The 22570-nt window shown below is 37.8% G+C and overlaps 1 protein-coding gene across 3 annotated transcripts in view; it reads left to right on the top strand.

The window, feature by feature from the left end:
* ITPR1 (inositol 1,4,5-trisphosphate receptor type 1) overlaps window positions 1-22570 on the top strand; it is a 229458-nt gene that overhangs the window by 168606 nt on the left and 38282 nt on the right. For all 3 annotated transcript variants that reach the window (XM_029285403.1, XM_015822583.1, XM_029285402.1), the window contains 7 exons: window positions 6744-6924; window positions 9516-9772; window positions 12326-12526; window positions 13705-13815; window positions 15101-15196; window positions 18149-18271; window positions 21357-21461. In XM_029285403.1, coding sequence (XP_029141236.1) covers window positions 6744-6924; window positions 9516-9772; window positions 12326-12526; window positions 13705-13815; window positions 15101-15196; window positions 18149-18271; window positions 21357-21461 — 1074 coding nt within the window. The remainder of the gene's footprint in view (window positions 1-6743; window positions 6925-9515; window positions 9773-12325; window positions 12527-13704; window positions 13816-15100; window positions 15197-18148; window positions 18272-21356; window positions 21462-22570) is intronic.

Below are 22570 nucleotides of genomic sequence, written 5' to 3' on the forward strand. Positions count from 1 at the left end.
CAGGTAATTAATGTACAAATGTTAGAGGATCCCAAAAAATCAGGACAGAACAGCACAGGACTTCCTTCTTTTTAATGTAACTTTTTTCCCAGCATGTAAATCAGCTACAGGTGGATTCAGGTTAATCCCTATAAGGATTAGTCCTTGATAAGCAGGAAGAGCCAGGCTTTTTTAAAACAAGGTCATGCCGTTTTTTTTTAAAACACAGGAATCAACAAGGATGTTATATAACTTCTATTTATATTCAACTGGCTAGTAGCTGCAGGCATACAAGAGAAGCGAAGGAAGGAATTTAATGAGCTCTGAGGGTTTGCTCACCTTCTCAAGCTGGTAGAGACAGCTTGAGATCTTTCGGTTGGCTTTTTTTTTTTTAATGCGTCAGCAAATGAAGCTAGTGGGTGGTGTGGGTAGGTGGACTGACTGGTTGCCATGGTTTTCTTCAGTTCCCTTTTCTCTGCTGTCTCTTCCCAAAAAAATATTTTAAAGGGTTGCTGACTTCCAGGAGCCAGCAAAACGTCCTTGTTCTCACACCCACATACGAATCCTTCATTCAGGAAGGAAGTAGGATGTGTCTTTCTCCCCTGTACTGATAATGTGTGGTTTAAAGGCTCACTATACTTCTGTGGGTGTGTGTTTGCTGCAGCTGTGTTAAAATGTGTGAAGAAAGTGGTACTTTTTAAAAATATATTGAAATTGTAGCCCCAAGACTCCCACAGACCCAGAACCATCTGCTTGTTCTGCTACATTTTTAATCAGGGCAAGAATAAAAAGCAGAACTTGTGATACTACCTGTAATTTTTGCACACAATATCTCTCTCCCCCCCCTCCACTTTGCTCACTTGAAATCATCTTCCCTTTTCTGTTGCTTTCTACACTTGCTCTGGATGTTTGTCTCTTATATAAAGCAGGGAGCTAATTAGCGTTTCGGCTGCAGACACCCATCTCATGCAAGAAAAAATCAGAAATCAAGTGGTACCCATGGCCCATTTGACAGCGTAGATTGCTCCCAGTGGAAGAAAACTAGTAACTCTGGCCTCAGTTCTGAAGATTGATTTGTCACAACATACAGTAACTAACACTGGACTGTATGTGAAAATTACAGTCTCTAATTATGGGTAATCTATTGGTGCTTCTGGTTATTTTAAAATCAGATTGTAATTCCCTGTCGTAACTATTAAGGAACAAAAGAGAAATCCCCTTACCAAACTTCTTGCTGGCTGTGGAAGCTGCCTTGCAACCAATCCATTTCCATATGTAGGATAGTAATAGAAGTTTAATTTAGTTACGGTATTTCAGCAACAGAATGGTCCAATAGACAGTTTCAGGACAAGAGAAAGGGGGTCTAATGAACACCTAAAATGTTTTTGTTGGCTTTGCAGTTCTTAGTCTAATACATGATTGTAATCGTAAAGACAAGTTTATCTGCAGTAAAAGTTAAGGAAGAAGCTAAATAGATCCTAATGAAGGTGACTTTCGGCCAGTCGTTTTCTCTCAGCCCAACTTGCCTCAGAGGCTTACTGTTGTGAGAAAAAGAGGAGGAAGAAAGAGTATTAGATATGTTCTCTGCCTTGAGTTGTTTAGAAAAATAATAACGCTGGAATATAAAATAAATAAATAAATAAATAAATAGATTCAAAGTGGCTGGCTAAAAATCACCCGAAATGCTAATCTACCATGGAAGAACTGTCTGTCAAAGCTAACCAAGCTGAGAGGTTGTTGTTTTTTTTTTTACTTCTTACTATTGCCCTCATCCTGTGTTGTATGTGATAAATCAATCTTTTAAGTATTTATCTGTGAAAAATACATTTTCAAAATTCTTACTTCATACAAGTTTCCAGTTGTATTACTGTAGAGGTGATTTGGATTCTTGGTATGTTCTTGTATTTTCCTTTAGAAGTAGAATGATGAAAGGAGGCTGCTCTGATCACGTGGAGCTGGAAAGAGTTGACATTGTAATCTACAGTATTTCACTGCTATTTTACTATCACTTATTGACCCAACCATATGTGATATAAATTCAAGCTTTTGAAAAAAGATTTGTTTGGCATGATCTGTTTTTGAAAAACAGAGAACAGAATAACAGAGTTGGAAGGGATCTTAGGGGTCTTCTAGTTCAACCCCTGTTCAGGGAGGAAGCCCTATACCAGTGTTTCTCAACCCTGACAATTTTAAGGCATGTGGACTTCAACTCCCAGAATTCCACAGCTAGCATTGCTGGCTGTGGAATTCTGGGAGTTGAAGTCCACATGCCTTAAAATTGTCAAGGTTGAGAAACACTGCCCTATACCATTTCAAACAAATTATTGTCCAATCTCTTCTTAAAAACATCCAGTGTTGGAGCATACATAACTTCTGGAGGCAGGTTGTTCCACTGGTTAATTGTTCTGTCAGGAAATTTCTCCTTAGTTCTAGGGTAGTTCTCTCCTTGATTAGTTTCCATCCATTGCTTCTTGTCCTGCCTTCAGGTGCTTTGGAGAATAGTTTGACTTCCTCTTCTTTGTGGCAACCCCTGAGATATTGGAACACTGCCAGTCCTTCCTTTCATCAAACTAGACATACTTTTCAGCAACATGAGGCTCTTTAATCACTTTTGAAATATGAAAAGGGATCAGACATTTTTAACATTCTTTTAATCCCACCTTTATTATGTTTTATAAATAACTCAAGGCAGCAAACATACCTAATGTCTCTTTGTCCTCCTATTTTCCCCACAACAGCTCTGTAAGGTGAATTGGGCTGAGACTGAAGTCACTCAACTGACTTTTATGCCCAAAGCAGGACTAGAATACACAATCTCCTGCAAATGAATGCTTTCCATAAGGATAATTCTTTTCTCAGGCACTTAAATAAATTTATGGCCTACATAGAATTCTGGCTACAGACTTGCAATGTCAGTTTAAAACAAGCAGACCTAATGCAATATAGATGGGAATTTCTAATTACTAAATTTGACCTCTTTATGCACAATTTCATGTTTCCTGTTGTCTTAGTTAGCACTACAAATAAATAATTATATATAAAGCGCACGCCTAGGTAACACTGTTTGAAGCAAATGTTTCCAATACATATGGTAAATGTGAAAATTCACAAATATGAGCAAAATCTAAGATGAACAAAACCATCAATAATAATAATAATAATAATAATAATAATAATAATAATAATAATAATAATAATAATAATAATAATAATAATAATAATAATAATAATAATAAAAGTTGGAAGGGACCTTGGAGGTCATCTAGTCCAACCCCCTGCTCATGCAGGAAACCCTATACCATTTCAGACAAATGGCTGTCCAGTCTCTTCTTAAAAACTTCCAGTGTTGGAGCATTCACCACTTCTGGAGGCAGGTTGTTCCACTGGTTAATTAAGGCATCATTAATGCAGCTTTTTGTTCTAGTAGGTCAGATGCATTGCTGTATCACTCATAGTTTCATGCTAAGCTTCTACCATTTAAGCAGCAATTCCCTGGTATACTGTGGAATTAAAATATCAGTGAAACATGCAAACTGCTATTCAGTTTGAGGTTGGTTTATCTGTGGATTTGTTTATATTGTGCAAGAATATGTACAAGATATACATAGTATATATATACTAATAAGGCCATCTGCAGATGGGGTGTATTTTGGCAACTAAAATTCTTGGCTTATCTGCGATATATATACAGTATTCAGAAATCTATTGAGCATCAAAAATAAATATACTCTGGAAAAATGAGTATGCTTTTGCGATGCCCAGCATTTGTGAAAGATTCCTAACAGCTTGTAGTACATCACAGTAAAGGATCTAATTGTGAATGTTGCCCAACACATGAGATATGCTAAAGCTTTCAGAAGGAAAGAAAGGCATGTGACATTGTGATTGTGACAAGAAAGAAAATTGGATGAAAGCAGTTCCTAGGAATAAGAATAAATGGAGGAAGAGAAGAGAGAATTCCTAGTATGAATTATTATTATTTGTTTAGTGTATGGCATATCATACATGGATTAGCAGTAAATATTAACATTTCAACTAGATTAGTAGAACCTAATAAAATATAAATGTTAAAAAAATCTAATGTTCAAATATCAATGTCTAGACCAGAGGTAGGCAACCTTGGCTTTTTTATGACTCGTGGACTTCAACTCCCAGAATGCCTGAGCCAGTATGGCTGGCTCAGGAATTCTGGGAGTTGAAGTCCACGAGTCATAAAAGAGCCGAGGTTATCTACCCCTGATCTAGACCATCTAACCATTGAAGCACAACATCATTTATATTAAAGAAAAAACAGATATCAGACTAGTATATGTCCTCAGCTTACATCCGGTCACAATGTGATCTAGACTAGAGTTTGACATGGGACTCCGCTGTCACACTGAGGGGAGGATACTATGCCCATTTATAGAGAGTCCAGTCAGACACCATGTGAGATGCAAATCCTATTCATAATTGTCCATTGCTGATGTAGCTCAAAGCCTTGTACTTTTTTTTGGTGGGGTCATTTATATATCTTCCTATAACTGGGCATTCAGGGCCCCATTTGGCTTTACATTGGGAATTGACATTAAAGTTGTTGGGCAGATATTGTGCAAGTGCCAGTGGGGGCTTCTTGGATTAGGCTTCCTGAATAGGTTTGTGTAATATTGGTAAAGAGAGATAAGAGTTAATCACATATGTGACTGAAGTGAAAAGGATGGCAGGTGTCATGGTTCCGGCAAATTAAACTCTTCAAAAGAACTTTGAGGCATTGTTTACCTTAAAGAATTTTTATTTTGAGTAGCATAACTTCGGCACTGCATAATTGAAGCCAAAAACTGAATTCCCCTCCCCTGAGCACATAGTATCAAAGCACAATTTCCTCCTTCAATTAACAGTCATAAATCACATTCCCCAATTAGCTTGAAGCACGGGCCTCCTCTCCAGTTCTCCAGCCTGCCAATTCCTTATCAGCTCTGGTTACAATAACCTTGTTTCTCATGCTAGGTCTAGTGTTATTATGTCATTCACATCCCCCCTCCCAGCATCATCTAACTCTAAAAGCAAAAGGTAAAAGATGGCTACATTTCCCTTTGTTGTCAATGCAAAAACATCCGATGTTAACAGCGTTGACAAACTTGTTACATGATCTTGCATAGACCATTTCAAGTTGCAGGAACTAGAGAAGAGCAGTTCAGTACATTTGATTTGTGTCATATTGCAACATTATCCACAGAAGAATGCTAACTTTGTGATTCTCTGCATAAGGTGACATACTGCTCCTTTTCTGATTTATGTAATACTATCTTTGGTTGTCAGGTGCTTTCAACTATATGGTCTCTGCTCAGTACTTTACAGAGTTATTTGAAGGCATTACAAGGCACATACACCCAACGAATCAGTCTGTTTTTCTAACTATTTATTTACCTACACGTATAAGTATGTGTACACACACACATTTCATATAGGCTAATTGCAGCAACAGATTAAAGCACTAGTTTTAATTCTCTTCCAAAGTTAGTTGTTATGTTCAGCATACACAATATAGTGCATATACCCTTGCTTTTATGTCTTGAATCCTTTGGGGTGCAGCAGCTCTACATGTTACATAATAGAAGAAGGGGTCAACCTATTTTCCAAAGCACCAGAAGACAAGAAACAATGGATGGAAACTAATCAAGGAGAGAAGCAACCTAGAACTAAGGAGAACTTTTCTAACAGTAAGAATAATTAGTGGAACAGCTTCCCTTCAGATGTTGTGGGTGCTCCATCACTGGAGGTTTTTAAGAAGAGACTGGGTTCCACTTGTCTGGAATGGTATAGGGCAGGGATAGGCAACCTTGGCTCTTGTATGACTTGTGGACTTCAATCCCAGAATTCCTGAGTCAGCATGGCTGGTTCAGGAATTCTGAAGTCCACAAGCCATAAAAGAGTCAAAGTTGCCTATCCCTGGTATAGCGTCTCCTGCTTGTGCAGGGGATTGGACTAGAAGACCTCCAAAGACCCAACTCTGTTATCTTGTTACTCTGTTTATTTTGTTATTCTGCTAGGCATGGTATTATACACTCAACAGCTAGCTGTAATAGTTCCAAGTAGTTGCATGTGACTGTCTCATTCACCAATTCTGTTTTACTGAATATTTCAACAAACATTTGAGATATCTGTAAGACTTCCCACAGATAGATTGTATGTTAAGGCAGCAACCTTGTAAACACTTATTTAGGAGTAAGCCTTATTGAACTTGGTAGCACCTACAGTATATATGAATCATATATACAAGATTGCATTGTCATATAAAATATGAAGACATCTTAATTAATAATTGCTTATGAGCAAAGTTTGTAATCATCTTCAAATATCTATAAATATAGTTTTGAATTGAAATAGGAAATAGGAAAACTATTCAGCAATGGAACAGGAAGGTTTGGAAGATGGTGGTGTCATATATTCTATGTGTGTCTCTGTGTGTGTCCATATCCCAATTTTCAGCAGTTATAAATATATGACCCTATGCAAACCTTTTTTTTATAATGACAAACCACATTGAGGAGAAACTATTCCATAGTCACTGTTTTCTACTTTTTTTGCTCTTCAGAATTAGCAGTTGTGGATAATTCTACCTTGGCTATGAGATTATAATTGCTTATCTTTAACAGTAGATCAGTAAATGATTGTGGGGCTCACAGAGAGCACATTTAGTTTTTTAAAATGTATGTCTTTGATATTAAAAATATTTCCTTTTTATTTTTAAATTAACAGTTTCTTGGGCTTTTATTTTGCTACAGCACTCCTTTTTTTGTCGCTTGATGGAAGATAAGAAATCAGAAAAATTCTTCAAAGTGTTTTATGATCGTATGAAAGTTGCTCAGCAAGAAATCAAGGCCACAGTCACAGTTAACACCAGTGATTTGGGAAATAAAAAGAAAGATGATGACTCCGACAGAGATGTGCCAGCAAGGAAGAGAGGTAAGGCTCAAAGAGCTACAGTAGAGTATGACCAACTGAAAGTAAATAATTCATCATGTGATTAAGTATTTTATTGATCCCATGATTCTGGTCCACAGCATGGAAAAGAGTGCTATCCTGCCATGACATCATCTTCGTTCTTCAACCTTTTGGGATATGGCAATTACTGAAATGCTGACAGGTATTCTCATATTGGTATGCCAGCCAGCTTGAGTAGATTGACATGTTGCTTCAACTTTTCATTTAACATTATTTGCTCTGCAGGCAGTAGGTCTAGAATTCTGTAATTAAAAGCAGACTTTCTATTTCTCAATTCAGTCTAAAGATGAACTAGATTTTTTTTTCAACTACTTCCGGGTGGAAAGATTAACTGGTGACATCACCATTGCCCATTGAACACAGACTTGCTAATCTCCAATCCAGCATCCTAACCACAAGAGCCACCTTGCTCCTATGAATTAAGATGTACATTCAGAATTAAATCTTAAACTTCTCTATCACTTGGAGCACTGTTCTGACATGCAAATATGATGGATCAGTACATATTGCCAATAAGGATGAAATATAATAGATTGTTCCTAATATTTAATAGTTGTTGTACTAGGAAGTTGTTCCTAGAATTGGTATACTAGGTTGTTCCTAGTAGTCAAGAATATGAACTGATGCTTTAGATGGCTATAATACATATGGTAAGGACATAATTTTGAGGAGCAGAAGATAGGTATTTTTATACTACATATTTTAAGTAAAAATAACCAGATGTACTAACTGTGGATCCAGTGGATAAAATAAGCACCATATTTACCCAAAAGAAGAAGTAAGGTTCATCCCTACCTGGTAATTATCTGTGAGTTGGGGTGAGGAAGTAATAAGCATAAACTACACTTCTGTAAATGAAAGACCAGGAGGCTTAAATTAATGTAGATATCCCTGCTGAAAACCCTGGATGCTTTTCAAGAGTGTGGTGAAGAATGCTATTATTCAGAGGAAAATCACTAATTTTAAATAGGGTGCCTTATTTTAAAGGTGGATGATTTTAATCAAAAGTTCTAAAGTCAATTAATACAAGTAGTCCTCAAATTACAACAGTTCATTCAGTTACCCTTCAAAGTTACAACACATCTGAAAAAGTTACTTATGACTGTTTTTCACATTTATAACCATTGCAGCATCCCCAGGTCACATGATCAAAATTCAGATGCTTGGCAACTGACTCATGTTTAGACTGCAGTGTCTTGGGATCATGTGATCACCTTTTGTGACCTTCTGACAAGCTAAGTCAATGGGGAAGCCAGATTTATTTAACAACTGTGGCAAGAAAAATCGTAAAATGGGGCAAAACTCGCATTAACAAATGTCTCACTTTACAACTAAAATTTGGGGCTCAACTGTGGTCATAAATCGAGGACTACCTGTATTATTTTCTTGGTTTAGGATCTTCCCTGTTTTGTAATGAGGCTTCCAGCAGATGTATACATGGGGGAAATGGAACACGGACACACACACACACACACATTCTCACCGCCACATATTTATTGCCCAGCAGGACATGCGCAGGACTCATTATAGGTGATTGATAAAGTGGAAAGTTGAGTATTTCACAGGATTTTTGACTATGTTGCTGCCTGTGCTATTTTGGAGAATTCTTCCTCATAAATTGTTAAGATATCAGTGAGGGTCATGGTCTTCTCTTCTTTTGATATCTTGAAGCCTTGTCCAAGCAGAACTTGAATTTTTATTCATTAAGCAATAAAAATGACAGCATGAGAATAAGCTGCATCCACAGTTCATCATATTTAGAATGGTAGTTGCTGTTTCCAGCATTTGTCCCACTTGAATGCAGGGTCTGTATTTCTTTCTTTCTTTTTCTTTTTTTGCACTGCAGCTGCTTTCGTTGACATAGCAGACGCAGGTTTTTAAGCTGGCTTTTCCAGATGCTAATTAGGGCTGAGAGGAAGTATCTGACCTAAGGTCATTTGGCTAGCTTCCATGTTCCAGGATAGGCTAGAACCTGGGTCTTCCCTGGCCCTAGTCTGGCACCCTAGCCACTATCCATAATGTGTGTTGCTTTGTCATATGTAAAGTATGCTCATTTGAATCAGTGACTGTCTTGAGTTTCCTTAAATCTGAGCAGTCTGCTCTAATCATGACAGAATCTGGATCCAATCCAATATGCTGAAGTGAAAAAGGAGGAGGAATTTCTGTTTATCCAAAGGAATTCTACTATACTTTTAATAAACCTAGAGAGAAAATTAGGAGTTGATAGTATTTCATGTACTAGGTGTTTTGGTGGCAGTTTCTAGACCCTTGCCGGCAAGTCTGTTTTACAATAACTAAGCATCATTACTAAAACTTTTAATGACTGTATTTATGTTTATTTAATCTACAAAGAACTGTCTTTTTGAGGCTATTTCTGTGTATTGCTAAGAAACGAGATGAATCAGGCTGGCTTGTTAAACTTACTATACTAATCTGGATACTTTTACTACAAAAAGGCAAAATGCTTGATGGCCAATGTGTGAAGCTTTCTGGAAATGGTGAAGAGGACTGCGTCATTATTTGCTAATGGGATTTGTCATTGTGCATTATAGCATTAAGGGAACCCCTGACCCAGATAACAGAGGAAGCGAGAGATCAGTTGGTTGAGGCCTCCACCGCTACAAGGAAAGCATTTAACACCTACAGAAGAGAAGCCGACCCTGATGATCATTATTCAGCTGTAGAAGGAGCACAGTCTGTGGCAGATAAAAACAAAGATGAGCTGGAAATGAGTCCTGTCATCACAATAATGCAGCCCATTTTACGGTTTTTGCAGTTGCTGTGTGAAAACCACAACCGGGATTTGCAGGTACACAAACAGTCTTGCCACTCATGGGGCATACTCAGGAGCCCCAGTGTGTCTAGCAACGCCTTACTTGGCCTGATCTGAATGTTGAATGTTTTTAGTTAATTAGTTGAGAAGCTATCATGTTGCCAAACCTAGCACCAGCCTCAAATATCATCTTTATGTGGATGGATGAATGGATAGATGGATTGATAGTCAAGTAGGAGATGAAGCAGGAGTGAAAAGATTCTCACTAATTTAACTACTAGTAAACAAGCGCTTTGGGACTAGCAAAACACTCCATAGCAACCATATTGTAAGAACATCCATAGCATGCTCTCGAATTTCAAAAATGCCTAACAACCCAGAAAGTGGGAACCTCTGGGGGACCTAAAAGCACGTCTAACAATTCTGTCTTCTCAGAAGAGAGTTGGATTACTTAAACTGAGAACAAGGGATAATTTGTTAGTTTTTCCTTCAGCAGAAGAAATTTGATTTCCTGAAGCAAAACCAGTGGTGCTTTTCTTCTCTGTCACAATCAGGACTGTAAGAAGCCTTACTGAACCACTCAAGCACTATTCTTGTTTTTATTCATCTCCTCAATTTTCCCGTTCCCTGTCTCTCCCTGGCTGATGCTTCCTGTGTGGAACAGCTGGTTCTAACACATATGGTTACGTTATGAACCGGAAAGCCCAACTCACTGAGCAGCAAAGGATTATCCTACAGAATCTGAAATTGAAGTTGTGTGATATTCTTGGTTCCCTTGTGGAAACTTGGAAGCTAATGGAGGCTGCAAAATAGGCCAGGAAGTGCAAACTTCTGCAGCCTTTAACTTACCCACCTCGGAGATAACAGTATTTCTTCTTAGACCTAAACTGTTATGCATGAGATTGTTTGGATTTTTGCTATAATACCCCAAATAATCTGAAAACCCCAAATAATATTTGATCGTTCCCTGAATATTTATCTTAGGGCTTTTCCATACTGCAGCTTGAAACTGCTTGACACTGGCATGTAAACTGGCTAGAAACGAAACAGGTTCAAGAAGCTCCCTTTACAGACTTCAACCTCTTATTTACAGAATAGCCATGGCCTATTTTGTCTTGACTTTGTTTACTACAGCCCCAAAGTGTGAACTCTCTTGCTTCTTTATCCTTCCCATCCACCTTGGAAAAGCAAACTCCTTATTTTCTTTTCTGTGGCTGAGTATTTGGGAATGTGGTTTCTATTGATTAATCTTTTCAATGGGTCCATTGACTCCCACTCATATTTAACTGGTCTGTCCCTCTGTAGTAGACCAGTAGGGAAAAAGAAACATCATGATTTTTGCCACTGTCAATTGGATTAGAGGAAGAAACAGGCAAATCAGCTGGATCCCTGACTACACCAGAGAACTCATAAGGATTTCAGCTGTTCAACATTCCACCAGTGAACTCTTAAAAATGTAACTTTGTACCAAGTAGTTGCAGAAAAGCATTGCCATTTGCAAATTTTAACACATTTTTGGGAAAGATTATCTGGCTGAACCCAGTGTCATTTCTTTCAAACTGTCCTGATTATTATTTTTTCTTGTCCTCTCCTTTCGGGCTTCATCTCCCCACCATCCATGGAAGGCAATGGAAAGGAAAAGGGAAGCTTTTGCTTTTTGCTCTTTTTTTCAGCTTGTGCCTTGAAAGAGAGCAGATGAACAGAAAGTAGAAAGAAGATCAATGGATCGGTGATTTGTCTTCTACTTTTTCAAGAACACTGACAAAGATGCCACCAATGTGGCAAAGATGATTTAGCACAGTGGTTCTCAACCTGTGGGTCGGGACCCCATTTGGGGTCGATCGACCATTTCACGGGGGTCGCCAAGCAAGGCTGTCCGCCATTTTTTTTGTCCGCCATTTTTTTTGTCCGCCATTTTTTTCCCCTTTTCCGGCCTTACCTCCCTTGGGCTGGGCCAGCTGGTGGTCGGCCTGCTCCGTCTCTGCCGCTTGCCAGCTACGCCTCGGCCGGCGCAGGGGGCGGAACTACGCATGTGCGGCGCTCCCGGGCAGGGAAAGTCCTCGACTTACGACCGGTTGGGTAGTCCTCAACTTACAACCAGTTTAGTCCTCGACTTATGACCGGTTTAGTCCTCGACTTACGACCGGTTTAGTCCTCGACTTACGACCGGTTGGGGTCGCGGCATTAAAAAGGTTGAGAACCACTGATTTAGCAAGTATTGGAGAAAAAGATTGGGGAAGTTCTGATGCTTTGTCTCCCTCACCCCATCCATGTGCTGAAAAAATATACAAGGGACAATTCAGATCTCTGCACTTCTGCTGTTGATGTCTATTGTAAATATGCTTCTCGAAGACCATGCTTCAGCAGAATTTCACACTGCTGTTTAGATGGGAAAATCTGTCGATATATCAATATAACAGCATATACAGAGGACTGTTTTGCCCTGTGCATGGATTAATAGAAAAGTGTTTTTCAGTACAGATAACAGCAGATACTATTTGAAAAATTATGAGAATAAGCTGTTTTTTATATTAAAAAGTGAAATTCATAACTTTTTTCTTTCTCTGTTATTGCCATGCCCATCTCTAGAACTTCCTACGTTGCCAAAACAACAAGACTAACTACAACCTAGTGTGTGAGACATTACAGTTTTTAGATTGTATTTGTGGAAGCACAACTGGAGGACTTGGACTGCTTGGGCTGTACATTAATGAGAAAAATGTAGCACTGATCAACCAAACTCTGGAAAGTTTGACAGAGTACTGCCAGGGACCATGTCATGAAAATCAGGTATTGTAGTTGAGACAAATGGGAGATGTGGCTGGCTTGTTGCAAATTGAGAGGCTGACTTGGAACACTGAGAATATTTTGGAATGTTTAAGTTTCAACTTGTAGTGTTATTAAGAAAAGAAATATGCATGTGATTTTATTGTGCATAGTACCAGAAGCCCCCCTACACTGAGGTTTCTAGCAGTGTTAGAAAGGTATGATTGGCTAGCATGGAAATTTCCTATTAGGGAGAGGAGAATTATAGGTAAATGCTGTTACTCCACTATTACCAAATTACAGATCTCCTTTGTGTGTGTGTCATTTGTACACAGGTGCATGGCTCTAAATCAATCTTGACTCATGGCAACTGCTTGGATAAGTCCCTGCAAGTTTTTCTGCAACATTTTGAAAGTTGTTTGCCATTGCCCTCTGCTTCCTAGGGCTGAGAGGGAGTGACTGGCCCCAAATCATCTTGCTGGCTTTATGCCTAAAGTAGAATTAGAACTTAAAGTCTCCGGTTTTCCAGCTTTATTTTTTTAACCACTACGTCAATCCAAATTTCAGTGCGTACTGCTTTTCCGGAGTTCCAAATGAACCCATAATTATTTTATTTTACATAATCATACACCTACGTTCACGCACATATTGACATTTACAATGGTTATTTAGAAATGTTACTATAATGCCACTACATATACTGAATTGTAGCTCAGGTGTCTGTTTTGTTGAAATTCCCTAGTCTTTCTTCAAGAATATTTCAGACCAAGTTCTTCTCTATTCTATGGTAAAGAGTAACTTCAGATAAATCTGTGATTACATTTATATTACCCCTTAACTAAGTCAAGAGTTTCCAAAGTATTCCACAAACTGTGGAAGGGCAACAGTAAAAATCCAAATGCTCTAATAAAAATGTGAGATCAAAATTTTAAGACATGAAAGGAAAAATAATCTTCTCAGTTCTCCAACAGTAGATCAACAAAACAGATTTAAAGTTATTAATTATGGCATTTATATGTTGAGTAGTCTCATTTTCTTCCAACTGTTTCTTATGTAAGAAATGTGGGAAACAATTATAAATAGGGACAGGAAGAACTTCTCCTCCTAATTTTGCACAATGACCTGTGGGTTAATTTTATAAAATAATCATGCAATATATTGTTGTTAACTTACCTTTTTCCACTCCCTCACTCCTTATGCAGAACTGCATTGCTACTCATGAATCCAATGGTATTGATATAATTACAGCATTAATTCTCAATGATATCAACCCCCTGGGGAAAAAAAGGATGGATCTTGTACTAGAACTGAAGGCAAGTAGATACTTTAACAATGAGAACTGTGACTATTACAAGAGCAAAACAAACATTTATGGTCAGATTGGTTGTGCAAACTCTCAGTAACCCCAAGAAATTCACCGAATGCCTTGGACAAGGTAGCATGTAGAAGAAGTAAGTTTGAATAAAACTTAAACTACACCAAATTAATTAAATATGACCAGATGTACATTTGAAAGAATGCAGTTTAATTCATTTCTTGTATGTTTAGTTAACTATTAAAATTCAGTCTCCAAATAATCATGAATGTCATGAATCTGGTCTATCAGATGGGTTTGACACATGCCATGCAACTGAAACTCTATAGAAAATTTAGAACATGGGTGTCAAACTCGATCGTGTCACATGACACATCGTGACTTTTTTTTGCCTTTGCGGAGCTGGGGTGGGCATGGCCTGCACGTGACGCATCCGGCCCGTGGGCTGCCAGTTTGACAACCCTGATTTAGACATTGGGAGCAGGCTATTCAGGTCTATAGGTGAGAAGACAAACTGCAATGAAATAGTCTTCATGTAGTGGTACTTTATGGTGGGAACTGCAGTTTACAGAATCGTAAGTTTTTAAGCATTGTAGGACACTTATACAAATAACTCTTGCTAGAATTTGTTAGTCATAATCTAACTTGTTTTCAACGTAGTTTGCTGTGTGACATTTTATTATTCATTTGTATGCTGTTCAGTTCCCAAAGACTATAAGCAGTTTATAAATAATAGAAAATAGAAAAATAGCACATAGATATAGATATAAAACAAAAGCCCAAAACTCTGATCAGATACAAACCTTCCTGTTCATTATCATATGAAGGAAAAAAATAGTCATGGCAACAGTAGTCAGCTACTGCAGGGATGGAATTCTGTATTCTGTATTTCTACAAAACAAAACTTAGTAACTTATTCAACATGCATGATTTTAACTTATTGTGTTAAGTATTATGTAAGAAGAGGGTCTGTTTCGTAGCTTCTCAAATATTGGGTGTACTGTACTGCCAGAACCCTGATTTGAATGTAAATTACTTTTCCTAAGTATTTAAAGAACACAGGTTTTTATCAGTTGGTTTTATCTTCATTGTACATACAGATAATTTTTAGACTCTTTTATTTGTTCTTTGTTGCTTTGTCATCTGTCAAGTTTTCTAAAATGCAGTAGGTAGTAGTCATATTCATCTGCACTTCCTTTAGACGTATTTTTGTTTTTTGTAATACATGGATATTTTAATTGGCTTCATTTCCTTTGAAGTTCCTCTCTTTTTTTTTCCTTCAGAATAATGCCTCGAAGTTACTCTTGGCTATAATGGAAAGTAGGCACGACAGTGAGAATGCAGAAAGGATCCTTTATAACATGAGACCAAAAGAACTGGTATGTTTCCAAGAATTTGCTTCCATTAATTTGGACAGCATGAAATTATCTTGCTGCCAGATGCATGATTAAGATCACACTATTTTGGATCTTATAAATTGAGGCCTTGCCTTAACTAAGCCCTATTATGCTTAGCAGTAAATTGAAAGAGCTTTGTTCTATATACACAGGCATATTTTAAGTTAGCTTAACTTGAGAGCTTAAAAAGCATTATTTTCTATTAGTGACTACTAGTATTAGTGCCTACTATTAGACACGGTATCATTTTAACTGTGATCATCTGTACTGACAATATAGTTCTATTGTATCTTGTATGGTGGGCTTACAAGCAAAGTTCAGGTGAAGTAGAGAGGAGAAAATTTATTTTATAAGGTAAAATTATATTAAACTATATAGAAATATAGCATGACAACATGGTGGCATTTATATCTGGGTTTCATTCTCACAGATAGAAGGAAAGGACATTTTTATTGATTTTTGCCATCAGCTTTTTGTGATCTTGAAAGATTTGCTCCCAGGGATAGGAGGACTTTCACGAGTACTGTGGGAGTCAATTCGAGGGATGAAAAAAAGCAGTTCCTCTCCTTCCCTTCTGTTAGCCAGACTTCGCAATGGATCAAAATGAAACAAAAACGTTCATGGACAGCAGGATTTTACTTTGTATGTTCAGTGTAAAAGACCGATTGAAAGAACTTGCAAGAAGACATGCTGAAATAATTAGCTGTTCCGACAAGTCACTTTCCCATTTGCTTTCATGTCAAGATAGTCCTTGACTCACAACCATTCATTTAGCAACCGTTTGAAGTTACAACAGTAGTGACAAAATTGACTTATGGCTAATGCTCGCACTTATGATCATCACAGCAACCCAAGGTCACATGATCAAAATTTGGGCACTTGGCAACCAACACATATTTTCAGTGGTTGCAGCATCCCAGGGACAGGTGATCTTAGACAAAGTCAGTGGGAGAAGCCGGGTTCACTTAATGACCTTGTGATTCACTTAACAACTGTAGTGATTCTCTTAACAACCATGCAAAGAACATGGGCAATGGAAATTGTGGTCCAGTTATGGCTATAAGTCAAGGACTACCTGTAGTTAAGAATAGTATGTCCAACAACACTTAAGCTCAGTCTAGATCAGGGGTCCCCAACCCCCAGACTGTGGACAGGTACCGGGCCGTGGCATGTCAGCAACCGGTCCGCACAAACAAGCAAAGCCCAATCCATGGGATGCAGGCAGCACACAAAACCATACACTCTCCTGTCCTTGGAAAAACCTTTCTCCGTGGAACCAGTCCCTGGTGCCCAAAAGGTTGGGGACCACTGGTCTAGATACTTGAGAAGTTATGACTCTCTAGCACAGTGGTGGCGAACCTATGGCACGGGTGCCAGAGGCGGCACTCAGAGCCCTCTCTATGGGCATGCGCGCTGTTGCCCCAGTCCTAGGCCTTCAGCTGAGTTTTATGAAACTTTTTCGCTTTAGGCCTCCGCCACAGTGTGCAAAAAAAAAAAAGGTTCAATCAATCAATCAATTTCAACTTCTCGTGGGAAAAAATATCTTGCAAAGTTGGAATTGATTGATTGAACTTTTTAGTTCCACCCAGTCTGCCGTTACCACTGCAGCCACGCCCAGCCAATGGGCCACGCCCAGCCAATGGGCCACACCCACCCGGCACCCGACGATGCATAAGTGGGTTTTGGGTTGCAGTTTGAGCACTCGGTCTCTAAAAGGTTCGCCATCACTGCTCTAGCACCTCACTGATGAAGATAGTGAAATAGTGAAAAAAAAAACTACTGAAATTTTATCACTGTTTTTTTATTCTGAGATTCATTTTACCTATTTTGATGAATCTCTTAGTATCTCTATGCTAATAAGATGTATGTGTATGATTTAAAATAATATAAAATAATACTGCTCCAGACAGGAAGGCAGTGCAGAGAGTCGTGAGGATGGCAGGAAAGATTATTGGCAGTTCCCTCCCTTCTATCTAGGACATAGCATATAAGTGTTGCTTGAGCAGGGTCCACAGGATTGTCTGGGACACTCCCTGTCTATGGAGATTGTCAGTCATCCAGGTCATGGTTGTCCCAAAGGTGCTTTTTTTCATCCGGCAACTGGACTTTCTTGTTTTTCTTTGAAGACTTCTCATCCAAGAAGCTTATTCATCTTTCTGGGACATTACACATCCTCTTCACAAATTGTTTTCCTTATTACCTTCTGGGAGGAGGCTTTGTGGTATCCGAAGCAGAACATTCAGATTCTGTCACAGTTTTGTTCCATAAAGTATTAATCTTGTGAACTCTAAAGCGTCCTCCTTCTGTTATATATTCAAGATGGACAGTGATTAATATTTATATGTATTTATATGTAAAGGTGTAGGTATATACATATGTTGTATATAGCATGTTTATATGTGTGTTATGTATGTGTACACTTTTGAGAGAAGGCAACAGAATTTCATTTTTAATGTGTGCCAGTGAGCCCACAGTAAAAACTGACAATAAATGTTATCTTATCTTATAATGATTTGAAGAAGGCATTTAGATGTTTTCAAAAAGCAGTCTAAGTATTCTTTTGTCCCACTTTAAACAAACAACAAAACGCAAGCAAGGAATTCAAACCTATACAGTTATAGTAATTGTCTGCGTCAAGAGTATGGCAGAATATATTATTCCACAATAATGGCGTGGGCTGGAGATAAAGTTTAAGGCTTTATTTTTGGCGTTCATTCCACTGAGTCACTTTATTTCTGATATAAATTATAGTTGTTTAAAAACCAACAGCAGTATCAGTAATCTGAGTCAGTGAGCTCAGCTTCAAAGGATAGAAGGAAATAAAAAATGACTTCATACAAGTTTCATTTTCAGAATATCTGAAACAGAATGAAAATATGAATTGAAATATATATATATTTCAAACTTGTGAAATGTATTTTTCTTTCTCTACAGGTAGAAGTGATTAAAAAGGCCTATCAGCAAGGTGAGGTTGAATTTGAAGATGGAGAGAATGGTGAAGATCTTGCTGCATCGCCTAGAAACGTGGGGCATAACATTTACATATTAGCCCATCAGGTACATTTGTATTTATACCTGAAGAGTTTAGCCCAAAGTTTAGAGCATTTGATTCATACTGGTAGTAGTTGAATCATGCACTGCAGGAATTCATTTCAGGAGTGACAGTATGAGCCTTGTTGGATTAAGATATAATAATTCATTGAAGTTTATTCTATTGGCACAAGACATCTGCATTGATTCTTTATTGCCTGGAATAAACACACTGATAACTAGGAGACCTAGCTGCTGTATTTGTCTATTGTGTAAAACACAGTATAGGTAAGTGGGTTCTTATTTCCTCCCAATTAATAATAATAATAAAGTTGGAAGGGACCTTGGAGGTCATCGAGTCCAACCCCCTGCTCAGGCAGGAACCCTACACCATTTCAGACAAATGGCTGTCTAGTCTCTTCTTAAAAACTTCCAGTGTTGGAGCATTCACCGCTTCTGGAGGCAGGTTGTTTCATTGGTTAATTGTTCTAACTATCAGGAAGTTTCTCCTTAGTTCTAAGTTGCTTCTCTCCTTGATCAGTTTCCACCCATTGCTTCTTGTCCTGCCCTCAGGTGCCTTGGAGAATAGCTTGACTCCCTCTTCTTTGTGGCAGCCCCTGAGATATTAGAACACTGCTATCATGTCCCCCCTTGTCCTTCTCTTCATTAAACTAGACATACCCAATCCCAGCAACCGTTCCTTATATGTTTTAGCCTCCAGTCCCCTAATCATCTTTGTTGCTCTTCTCTGTACTCTTTCTAGAGTCTCAGCATCTTTTTTACATCGTGGTGACCAAAACTGGATGCAGTATTCCAAGTGTGGCCTTAGCTGACATTCCTGGGATATTCTAGAGAAATTTTGAATTTGTATGTGCTTATTGTCAGGCGTGAAGAATCAGGACTACACATTAACTTCCACTTAAGCTGATTTATTGCTCATGTCTGTACACAAAAATCTGGTCAACTAACAGTCAGCACTAAATTGGCGTTAGATAAGATTTAATGGAATTCAAGAGGAGTTGAACTTAGACTACTTCTCGGAATGTAATGTCTCCAAGCTGATTCCTCTCTTGACTCTGCCCCCAGGCTTTGCTTCCCCTTCTCCTACACTTATTTCATTACAATCTTTGTATATTAGCTCAGTCATCAGTGAAATCATATAAACTTCACAAAATTCAAAACCCATTCCACAATTCTCAAGGCCCTAAACCAGAAATATATAATTAATAGTGTCAAAATCAATCATTCATAAGGTGCTAAGATCCTAATTCAGGTGAAATAAAACCACTTTTTCTAGTTTCCTAAAGGCAGAATCTGTGGGACCATCACAGCCTCTGGGAACAACCTGTTCCATAATGGTTAGCCAGCCACTGAGAAGACTTTTCCTTGTGTCTCAACCTTTTGAACACTCAGTGGGAAGAAATCCAGAGCATTGGATTTAAATGCACAAGCTGATTTTCTTTAGAAGAGACTGTCCTGTAAGGAAAGAACCAAGCCAAATACATGTTGGTTTTTCTAACTTGATGCTTTTCAAATGTATTATATTTCCATTACTTTCATTTGGTACAATAGAAGCAGAAATCCAAAAGCAATATGATGAGGGGCCAAAAGCAATAGACTGGGAAAGGCTGCTTTACACCTACAATGTAGAAAGTTCTGAATCAAAATAGTTTACCAGCTTGCAAGTTGTCACTTTTGGCTCTTTTCATTTATTTATCTAGTTAGTAAATTTATATACTGCCCATCTCACTGTCCCGAATGCCTAGTCATCATATGCATGTCCTAGTGGCTAATTAATACTGACACAAACAGTGAAAGTAATTAGACGAAATAAAAATGCATTTTTGACTAATATAAAGCATTGTTGCCAGTTGTTCACGCTTGCCTGAAACCTGCGGTTGCCCATTTCAGTTGTGCTCTTGGTGCAAATTAGTTTGTCTTTCTTAAACTAAGTGCTTTGTCATGCAGTTTTTCTCAGTATGTGCTGAAACATATTTGTTGTTAGGCATTCTAAGAGCATAAAATTTCACTGATTCTCCATCCTTAAGTCTGTCTCAAGCTGATACACTTCATATAACAAACTTACTACACTCCAAATAAAAGAGAACCAGCCTTACATTGCAGTGAACATGCATTCAATTTTGCAGCTACTCAGATTGTTGGATGAGCAGGCACAAAACCAGCCTGGGAAATGGGCCTCTTATCAGTCAACAAGAGTGCTGATTTACCACCAGCTTATCAAGTACTTAGGAAGCGAGGGCTTGCCAGCACAATGAAACAAGAGCCAATGACTTAATAGCCAGCCATCAACACCCCAATCAACATCTAAAAAGTCACATACAACAGCCACTCTATAAATACAGAATAGCCCAAAGCACAGAATAGCCCAAAGCACACATTCTGGTAGAGAGAAGTTCCCTGAAGAGACACAAGTCCAAAAGCTTGGAAGACTAAACCTCTAGTGCTGGTGACCAACCCAGATTGAAAAGAGAACTTTGAAAATGACTGCTTTAGTAAGAGTTGTACTTTTTGAGTGGTCTTTCTCATACTGAGCTTGCCAACTTTAAACGAGGTTCTGTCAAAGACAGGAGAGAGGAGTCCTTTCATTTTCTCTAGGTTTGGTTGTTTGCTTGCAGATGTTTCATTACCTGACTAGATAACATCATCAGTGCTAGTGAGTGTGGGGTGTTCCCTGTTTACATACAGCAGCTTAAGTACAATAGTATTGTATCTATAACAACAACAACAACAACAACAACAACAACAATATAATAATAATAATAATAATAATAATAATAATAATAATAATAATAATAATAATAATAATAATAATAATAATAANCAGGAATTCTGGGAGTTGAAGTCCACGAGTCACAAAAGAGCCAAGGTTGCCTACCCCTGCCCTATACCATTTCAGACACTGATGATCTACTGATGATTTAACATTGGTTTTAATCTGACCAAGTCAATATCTGATTTGATTTGAAGTCAGCTACTTCTCTATTTTGCTATTGAGTCTTTCAATAGTTTTGAGTTTTTGCTTTGTTTTATTTTTTTTAAGTAGGAGACATGGGCAAGCTTTCTGTTCTTCATAACTGTTCATTTATTTTAGCTTGCTCGCCACAACAAAGAATTGCAGAATATGTTGAAGCCTGGAGGTCAAATAGATGGAGATGAAGCTTTGGAATTCTACGCCAAGCATACAGCTCAAATTGAGGTAAGTACCTCAAATTATATCTAATTAATCTTAAATGAAACTGTACAAAGAAAAGTAACAATTTGGTGTAGATCTTATGTAGTCCAATAAAATAATAATTGAATTCTACTGTATGTCCTGAATGTCTAGTTACAAAAAAATCCCCTCAATTTTTAATGAATGTCAGTCCTTCCAAATATGAATGTACTTCATTTTTCATTTTTCTTTTTTTAAAAAAGGCTAACATTTTAAAATGTGTTTTTATTTGTAGTTTTTTTTTATTTTGGAAGTAAACAAACTGAAAGTATATTTCAGGAAAAGTCTTGGGTTAAGAATGAAGGGACTTCTTACAGTGGAAATGAAATGATATCAAGAAAGGCAATGGAACAGCTCTTAAGGAGCATTTTGTTTCCTTCAGTAGACAGAGCTACTGAGGTGTACAGTACAGACTCTACATACAAAATGTCCATTCCAGAGGAAAGGACGTGTATTAAAAAGCTTCTGTATTAGCCATTACTTTTTTCTATGGTTTCTCAGGTTCCTGAAAGTCATGCTTCACATATGAAAGTTGTCTCTCAAGCAATATTACAAAATATCTCAAACTCTTAAATCACACAGATCTGTCATATTGTCCCAGTCAAATGCTAACTCTGAACTCCCCCCCAATTCACTGTTTTTATGAAATAAAAATAAGTAGCTCTTTGAGGAAATGTACATGTTTAAATTTTCACAGAATCATCTTCTTATATTTTTATTAATGGAAATCAGTTTAAATCAGTTTAAAAATAGGAAGAAGTTATGTTGATTTGATTTTATGGCCATTTTGGATGGAAGTGAGCAGTGCAGATTTATTTGTTTTTTATTCAAATTCAAATTCAAATTTATTTGATTTATATACCGCCCTTCTCCCTTGCGGGACTCAGGGCGGTGGACAGGCACATTAATAAAACAGCAATACCATAATATTTAAAAATATTCAAAACTAATTAAATTATTTGTCCTGTCCTAAAACCCACTATAATAATATAAAATTATACCCAATTTAAAATTGTAAAGTTTCAGATTTATGCCAGACCGGCCTCTTGGAACAGATAGGTCTTTAGGGCTCGGCGGAAGAGGCGTATGTCCCC

This window comes from Protobothrops mucrosquamatus, unplaced genomic scaffold (assembly GCF_001527695.2).
Source record: "Protobothrops mucrosquamatus isolate PMUCROS unplaced genomic scaffold, P.Mucros_1.0 scaffold1610, whole genome shotgun sequence".
In the NCBI taxonomy this organism is placed as follows: domain Eukaryota; kingdom Metazoa; phylum Chordata; class Lepidosauria; order Squamata; family Viperidae; genus Protobothrops; species Protobothrops mucrosquamatus.